Consider the following 8,070-nt stretch of genomic DNA (forward strand, 5'->3'; position numbering starts at 1 on the left):
AAAATAATTCTTAGAAGAATTTCATAAAAGATGATGAGCATGTCTCCGACTCTGTTTGTGGTCAGATGTCATTGTCCAGACGGCTCTAAAGCCTGGGAAAAAAAATTGTTTGTGTCACCAGCGCTGTGGGAACTTCTCTCCAGTTCAGTGTCAAGTCAGATGACAAGCGGCCTCGTGATTCTTTGTTTCGGGGAAACGCCAAGCCTGCTTAGCTCGTTAGCTACAGGAATCTGTTTGACGTCGGGGAGGAAAGCATTATGAAACTAACTACAGTATACATTTCTTAGAATAGGAATGCAAAGCAGACACGTGTATTGGATCACACAGCTGCCTTTGGAACTTTGTCATAGTTGTAGAAACAATACAGAGCCAGTCAGAAGTATTAGATACTGTATCAACCAAGGTACAGTACTGTAAATACTGCCTGGTCAATGAGGATACTGGAAATTAGCATGGCAGCAAGTTTGCTTGCACTGAGCTATCGTGTCTTAACAGACACCCCAAAAATCATTTATGTGAGACCTAATTTGCTCTCTATGAGCTAACCTGGGTCTTGAGGGGAGCATTAACACCAATGGCATTGTTGTTCTTTTCCTCATTATGAACAAGTACATATCATTTATGGTCGCTAATTTTCTTCTTGAGCTGCCGCGCATCTTTAGAGGGCATCAACATGCAAGAAAACGTTAGCATGGTCGCTACTTTGCTGGCTATACATGTATGACTCGGCGTGTTGTTTATGAGTGTAAACAGTGAAAAAAATCAATCAGGAAGTCAGAGATGATGTGATGGCAGTCTCCCTCCTGACCGCCTATCACGGCTTCTGACATTTTATGGATGCGAGACAATCCATTGGCCGTGCCACTGCTGTGGAGTCCAACCGAGGAGGAGGTGGAGTGGGACACTTCACAATGGAAGCGTCGGCGTCTTTCTACATGTCCTGGTGTCTGTGCATCTGTGTGGGCCTCCTGTGCGTGGTCATGGTTGTCTTCTGGAACTGGCGCTGGCGCGGAGGGTTCGCGTGGGATGGAACTGAGGTCCAGTTCAGCTGGCATCCCGTCCTCATGATCAGCGGACTGCTGGTCCTTTATGGCTTCGGTGAGTCACGGTTGTCCATTTAAGGGGATTTGTAGTACATACAGACCAACGAATTAGCTAACAACACTTTTGACTTCAGCGTAATATAGCACAAGTGATAAATTCCCAGACTATAATGTATTCTATCCTTGTATGCAGCCGCCGTCCTGTTCCGTGTGCCTTGGGGGTGGTCTCAGAAGAAGATCGCATGGAAGCTGGTCCATGCAGGACTGATGCTGGCCGCTTTGGTGCTTGCCACCGTCGGCCTGTACGCCGTCTTTAACGTACACAGCACCCTGAACATCCCCTCAATGTACTCCTTGCACAGCTGGGTGGGAATCAGCGCCGTGGTAACGTTTGCGTGGCAGGTAAGAATACGCTGACTTGACAAAATGACTTGAGTGCGCTTTCATGTCATCTCTGTGGACATGCCTTCTTTCTTCCACAGTGGTTCCTGGGACTGGTTGGCTTTTTGCTGCCATGTTCTGCGCCGCGGTTAAGTCACTACCTGAAGGGGATTCACGTGTGGACGGGACAAGCGGTACTGCTGCTCAGTCTGGCCGCCTGCATCAGTGGAATCAACGAGCAGCTTTTCTTTGCACTGTGAGGCTTTCAATGACTTATTCAGGACACATATGAAGGCATTCAGTTTTGTTTTTTGTTTTTTGCTCTTTGGTGTTTGTTAGCGACGGCGTGTCAGCAAACGCTTACAGCTCACTGCCTGCGGAGGCGCTGTTCGCCAATATGCTGGGTATCCTGATTGTAGCATTCAGCTCTCTTGTGTTCGGGATTCTGTCCAAAGCCGACTGGCGACGTCCCAACGCCAACACCAACGACGAAGCCGCTCCGGTGAGAAGGACTTTCTCCTTGTTAAATGTCAAAGAAAATGTCAAAAAAATGAATCATATTCTGATTTGTTTTTATTGTTTCCAGATTTTGCTGAGAGAGGAAGCCACTTAAGGACCACAACAAAAGAATATGTCAGAAAACATAAAAATTTAAAATACGACATTTAATCATGCATGTACGATTGTACTTTGTGATTCTTGTGTTAATAAACAAATGTCTGTCCTATAAGTCCTATATTGCATTTATCTATTTATTTAACGTGTGTGTGTGTGTGTGTGTGTGTATTTATTTATTACATTTGTTTTTTAGCATTCTTTTGGTTTTTTTCTTTTTTCCACATTTCATTATTATTAGTAGTATAAGTAGTAGTCGTAGAAGTAGTAGTAGTAATAGAAGTAGTTGTAGTACCCGTTCGGCTCTTGTGGAGGGCAGCATTGTGTACACTGAACCACAATTAACGAAGAAGAAGATGCGTATATCCGGTCACGTGGACCAGCCTGCCGTCACAGCTGTTAGCTTCATCCGGGGCTAGCGTCCCTGGATAAAAGCCGTTTTGTTTCAAAATGGATGTAAGTCAGGCCAAACAGGAACACCTGCTCGCATTAAAAGGTACTTTGAAACTCATTTAGTACTTTAAATATTTACATTTTAATTGGGAAATTTAGTTTTAAACGTCGTAGAAGCAGACTGGTGTTAGTCATCTGGTGCTACCTACTACCTCTCTAATTATAGTTTATCTACGTACACATTTATGCTTAAATGACGGGATGATATTTTATGCGTGTGAGCTATGGTGTGCTGACACTTCAATTTGGCAGAAAGTCATCATTTTTAGCTTCGTCCGTTGCAATAGTTATTAACACAGTCCTTTCGGCTCTCTTGACAGGCGCGACAGAAAAATAAACTATCATTAAGATAAGAAAACCTTTATTTGTCTCGCAATAGAGACATTCCCTATTCATCTGTTTTATATTGCGCTGATCTTCATAATTGTGCTTATGGACTGGTCACCAGCCAATGGCAGGACACCTGTAGACAAACAATCTCCTTGTCCCGGTCAATAGAAGGGTACATATGGAAATAATAATGCATAAAAATGTCTTTGTTTTTTCCCAGTAATGCGACTGACCAAACCAACTCTGTTTACCAATCTGCCAGTGACATGTGAAGAGCGAGACCTGCCAGGTCATCATTACACCTTCTTTGACAAGGCATGCAAATGCATTTGAATGTGCAGTGCCCTCCGGACCTATTGGCACTCACAATTAAGATGTGTTCTTTAGCTTACAGTAATTTATTTTGCCCCCTAAAAAATATGGGAGCAAAATTACAAAAAAGAGGAAACTCCCAACCATTGATTCAAGTGCATTTATTCAGTGAGGGGAAAAAAATCCCACATTAATAATTCTTTTACATCAAATCATGTGTGCCTCATTTTGTCTTTGTGGTTTGCAACGACAGGTGACCTCTTTGGGCGCCTCATGCAAGACGATCCGTCCACCATCAAGGGCGCCGAGACACTCATGTTGGGCGAGATGCTCACACTGCCGCAGAACTTTGGGTGAGTCATCCAAACGTTTACCTACGACATTTAAATTTTGATTAGATTTGAATTTTTGTTACGTATTATTTATTATTTTGAACTAGTCTTTAACATAGTTTTTCAAATGATTTTAATTCAATTTAGGTTTATTTAGAAGTTGTATTTCTTTTTTTTAAATTTCAACTGAAGTTAGGTTGGTGTTTAATATTTTTTATTGTATTCTCATTTATTTTGTATTTAATTACTTTAATTCATTGTATTATTTTATTTCCTTTGGATTTCTATGTAAACATTTCATTCAATTAAAATTTAAAAATGAAAATATCAATCAAATTCCTGTCATCTCCTGGTAGCAACATCTTCCTGGGTGAGACCTTTTCCAGCTACATCAGCGTGCACAATGACAGCAGTCAGGTGGTCAAGGATATTCTGGTTAAGGTAAATCAACAGCAAGAATGGGTAAGATGAAGCAATTATCCTCCTCAACCTCCATCGGTGCCATGTCCTCCTCCGTAGGCCGACTTGCAGACCAGCTCTCAAAGACTCAACTTGTCAGCATCCAACTCAACTGTGGCTGAACTCAAACCCGAGTGCTGCATCGATGATGTCATCCACCATGAAGTCAAAGAGATCGGAACGCACATGTGAGCCATCTGGCCTTAATATACAATTCAAAAAGAAATATTTTTTTGGGTGGTGGCATCCCTGATTGCGGAAAACACTGATCTGAGGTTTGTCCGGGTTTTTTTGGATTTTTTTTAGGGTTAAAAAATGTTTAGAAGCATGGCGGTGTGATTTCTACACATTTTTTGTTGCACTTGCGTCCGCTAAATGGTGGCCCTTGTGTTTGTTTGCAGCCTGGTGTGCGCCGTGAGCTACACCACACAGTACGGAGAGAAGCTCTACTTCCGCAAGTTCTTCAAATTCCAGGTGAAGCAGTTCACTTAACGCGTCCTTGAGGCATGTCATAAGCGCCCGCCATAAGCACCCAACGGAACACTCCTTCGTTGCACCGTCATGCTTTCTTTCTTTCTTTTTTTTCTTTTGTTTTTTTGTTCTGCTGCCGAGCGATGGAGACGTTCAGTCTACATTCTCTCTTCAATCAGGTCCTCAAGCCCCTGGACGTCAAGACAAAGTTCTACAACGCCGAGGTACGTTCCCCATCTAGTTAGTCCATTCGCTTGTTAGCCTACATCACGTTTGGCATGTGTTCATTGTGTCCTTTTATGTTCATTTCCTCCATTAGAGTGACCTCAGTTCCGTGGTAAATTGCTTTCCTTTTTCTGTTCTCATCGCCTGTCTTTTTCACGCCGCTTGCGGGTGGAAGCAAACAACAATGGCAGTAATATTCTACTGAATTTTTATTATTATTATTATTATTAAATTGAAGTAACTGCTAGCTGGAAGAGCACAATTGGGAAGCTTCCCATTGTTGTTGTTTGCACACACACCTTCGCCACACTTCCTTTTGCACGGGGTGCTTTTGTGTGCGTGCGTGTGTGTGTGCCCAGTATGTCTGTGCGTTAGTGATTGCGAGCAAACGTGAGTCTGTGCGTGTGTATCTGAGTTTGTTTATGTATACTTGCGTGTGTGTGTGTGTGTGTACGTTTTGTTTGTCAGAGAGTGTGTGTGTAAATGTGTTGAGCAGTGTGAGTGTTTGTACACTTGAGTGTAATTCAATGTGTTGAATTTAAATCACTATTCTAAGATCTGAATAATTGTAAATTTGATGATAAAGACAATCTGGAGTGTGTGAGGAGGGAGTGGGCCACACCGGCTTTTGCATGGAACGTCATGGCGGCCTCAGTCGGTGGCAGCTGGTGGCATGAGCTAATGCTAATGAGCTAATCTTAACTGGCTGAGAAATGTTGCGATCAACTGCTGCTTTTGACCACAAACACCCAATCATCACACATAATAAATAAAAACAATGAAAACTTCTCAAATTAGCGGGCAGTATATTTATAGCACCAGATGATTAATTTCCATCGTCAGCAAATGGATTAATGTCATGATTTATTTTTTTTTCTACATCGGGCCTAATATAAATCTCTTTTTGTTAAACGTTCCCCATCACAATACAATCAAACTTATTAACTGAATTAAGGAGTACTTTATTGTATAGGGATGTCCCATTCCGATCACGTGATCGGAAATTGGGGTCGATCACATGATTTTATAGCTGACCCGGTTTATTATTTTCTGAACATTGGAAGGTCACAAAAATACAAAACATCCAAATATACATCCACCCGCCCCGAATCCGTGGTGGAGACTCTGCCTCCCCATAACCGTCTGCATGCCGCCCTCTCCGCCCCAGACGGACGAAGTGTTCCTAGAAGCCCAGATCCAGAACATCACCACATCGCCCATGTTCATGGAGAAGGTGTCGCTGGAGCCGTCCATGATGTACAACGTGACCGAGCTCAACACCGTCACGCACCAAGACCACGGGTACGGCTCAAGTACTGACACGCCTCACTGAAGTAGAAATACAAATCCTTGTGTTTTAAAGAGGGTGAGAGACTGGTGCTGATTCAGTTCCTATTTGTCATTTTCTATCTTTCCTTTCTTCCATTGTCAATTTTTACTTGGACAACTGCATCAAATTGTATTTTCAGATTTTTTTTCAAGTGGAGTAATCACCTTGTCTGAATTTTTGTTCTTTTTGGTCCCTTTCTCCTCAGGGTGTCAACGTTTGGCAAGATGTCCTACCTGCAGCCCATGGACACGCGCCAGTACCTCTACTGCCTGACGCCCAAGCCCGAGTACGCCGAGAAGGCCGGCGTCATCAAGGGCGTCACCGTCATCGGAAAACTGGACATCGTGTGGAAGACCAACTTGGGCGAGCGGGGACGTCTGCAGACCAGCCAGCTGCAGAGGATGGTACTCCCCAATCGACCCGCCCCAACCCAACCCCCTAAAACCAGATGAAACATTTCAAGGGGCTTATCCTAATAAAACTCTACAACCCTGTTCCATATCTATACCGTATTTAATGGAAATACCTCTAATGGAGCACATTTACATCATAGTTCATGCCTGTACACCTCTAATTGCCATATTAAATCATTTATTCACCTAATGTCGCAAATTTAATAGGGCCTATCTGGTAACACAGCCAACCAATTTAATTGGCCGGTTGCGCATTTAAAATGGTCAAAAAGATGATAATTTTATTCATTTTAATGTGTTAACATTACAACGTAAGACAAAGATAATGGCAATTAAAGAAAACAAAATACTCTGTTAGAAAGTTTAAAAAATACGAAAGGACTAAAAGGACTCAAAATGTATAATTGCCTAATAGATGCCACAAGGAAGCAGCAAAGCACGTTTTATTAGACAAGGCTCTGGCCTGACTAAATCAACCGACTCCCCTCAGTTCGACATAGATTGTCATTGATTTGTTTTTATTTAGATGTTCCACACGGACGAACACTGATATGTAATGTTTGATACAGTTCTGACGTAGCACATTTTCATCCGATTTAATTGAGCTCCCTCATTTGGCATGCTTTCATCATAATTCGCATTTTCTTCACCACCAATGTCCCTATTCTCATCCTATTGAATGTTTCTCATGCCTGTGTACTTTCAGTGTAGGCTATCATTTGTCTAATTGTATACTAAACGCGTGTGCCAGGCTCCAGGCTATGGAGACATTCGCCTCTCCATGGAGGTCATTCCCGACACGGTCAGCCTGGAAGAACCTTTTGACATCAGATGTAAAATCACCAACTGCAGGTCAGGAAACAACAATCGGGCAACTTCATCTGACCTCGCACCTCCTCAAAACTCACACGGGATTGTTTGTGTGTGCACGTGTGTAGCGAAAGGACCATGGACCTTCTCGTGGACATGATCAACACTGCATCCGTCCACTGGTGCGGCGTGTCTGGTCGACCTCTGGGCAAGCTGAGCCCCGGGGCGTCACTTTCACTCCCCCTCACGCTACTGGCGTCTGTCCAGGGACTCCAGGTACAGTGCAACTCGTATGCAAAACCATTTGAGCATTTATTCCGTATCCTTGATAAGGAGTCTCCTAATGACTGAGACATGCCTAGAAGTTGTGCTTTGTAGTGTGACCAGTGCGGTGCAGTAGTTCACTTGTCAGGTTTAATTACGAGGAAGCCAAAAGTGGCACTAGTTGGTATCGTTGTTCTACTAGTGATTGCGCTGAATTGTCTTGCTAGTGAGGATAAAAAGTGTACTAGTACATGGACCCGAAGGTGGAAATCAAGGATATGGAAAAACATTTTGGTTTTGTTTTATTTGTTTCAGACTATTTCCGGTCTGAGGCTTACAGACTCGTTCCTGAAGCGTACGTACGAATACGACGACGTGGCTCAAGTGTGCGTGGTTTGTCCGTCCTAGCGACTGACTTTTTAACTTTTTGGGGTGTTTTTTAAACCAGCTTTATTTACAATGGACTGATGGTGCGCTTCACACTGCACACTGTGTTTTAATGCTCATTGAAATGGTTGTGAATAATGAGATTCTTTGAAAATGTGAATATGTGTTAATAAACTTGCCGAATTGCGGAGATGTTTAAATGCAATTCATAAGAGGTCTGTCTTTTAAACAATATTGTAAAAGAT

The 8,070-nt window shown here is 42.8% G+C and overlaps 2 protein-coding genes across 4 annotated transcripts; both read left to right on the forward strand.

Moving 5' to 3' along the window:
- Nucleotides 1-440: 440 nt before the first annotated feature.
- Nucleotides 441-2,160, forward strand: LOC147191689 (lysosomal membrane ascorbate-dependent ferrireductase CYB561A3-like). Its single transcript, XM_086135146.1, has 5 exons — nt 441-1,098; nt 1,237-1,445; nt 1,526-1,680; nt 1,764-1,926; nt 2,011-2,160. The coding sequence occupies exons 1-5, from the start codon at nt 834-836 to the stop codon at nt 2,035-2,037; spliced, it is 819 nt and encodes a 272-aa protein (XP_085991272.1). The 5' UTR covers nt 441-833; the 3' UTR covers nt 2,038-2,160.
- A 247-nt stretch (nt 2,161-2,407) lies between these two features.
- On the forward strand, nt 2,408-8,030 carry trappc13 (trafficking protein particle complex subunit 13). Of its 3 annotated transcripts, XM_086134591.1 has the most exons (13): nt 2,408-2,535; nt 3,043-3,111; nt 3,388-3,487; nt 3,823-3,907; nt 3,986-4,113; nt 4,327-4,399; nt 4,576-4,620; nt 4,716-4,733; nt 5,790-5,923; nt 6,157-6,355; nt 7,116-7,216; nt 7,303-7,450; nt 7,754-8,030. In XM_086134591.1, the coding sequence occupies exons 1-13, from the start codon at nt 2,490-2,492 to the stop codon at nt 7,844-7,846; spliced, it is 1,239 nt and encodes a 412-aa protein (XP_085990717.1). In that variant the 5' UTR covers nt 2,408-2,489; the 3' UTR covers nt 7,847-8,030. The 3 variants fall into 3 exon arrangements, with proteins under 3 accessions (XP_085990717.1, XP_085990718.1, XP_085990719.1); XM_086134592.1 differs by lacking the exon at nt 4,716-4,733; XM_086134593.1 differs by lacking the exon at nt 2,408-2,535 and having other exon boundaries at nt 3,043-3,137.
- Nucleotides 8,031-8,070: the final 40 nt, after the last annotated feature.

The sequence above is a fragment of the Hippocampus guttulatus genome, chromosome 17, assembly GCF_054856545.1.
Source record: "Hippocampus guttulatus isolate MCC_2025c chromosome 17, RoL_Hgut_1.0, whole genome shotgun sequence".
Taxonomy (NCBI): domain Eukaryota; kingdom Metazoa; phylum Chordata; class Actinopteri; order Syngnathiformes; family Syngnathidae; genus Hippocampus; species Hippocampus guttulatus.

Excerpts from the sequence above, each read along its gene's own strand:
- LOC147191689 (XM_086135146.1), top strand. The coding sequence starts at position 834 with ATGGATGCGAGACAATCCATTGGCCGTGCCACTGCTGTGGAGTCCAAC. Across the intron at positions 1,099-1,236 it reads GCTGGTCCTTTATGGCTTCG|CCGCCGTCCTGTTCCGTGTG; the intron begins GTGAGTCACGGT and ends CCTTGTATGCAG. Across the intron at positions 1,681-1,763 it reads GAGCAGCTTTTCTTTGCACT|CGACGGCGTGTCAGCAAACG; the intron begins GTGAGGCTTTCA and ends GGTGTTTGTTAG.
- trappc13 (XM_086134591.1), top strand. The coding sequence starts at position 2,490 with ATGGATGTAAGTCAGGCCAAACAGGAACACCTGCTCGCATTAAAAG. Across the intron at positions 4,114-4,326 it reads AAAGAGATCGGAACGCACAT|CCTGGTGTGCGCCGTGAGCT; the intron begins GTGAGCCATCTG and ends GTTTGTTTGCAG. Across the intron at positions 7,217-7,302 it reads TGTAAAATCACCAACTGCAG|CGAAAGGACCATGGACCTTC; the intron begins GTCAGGAAACAA and ends GCACGTGTGTAG.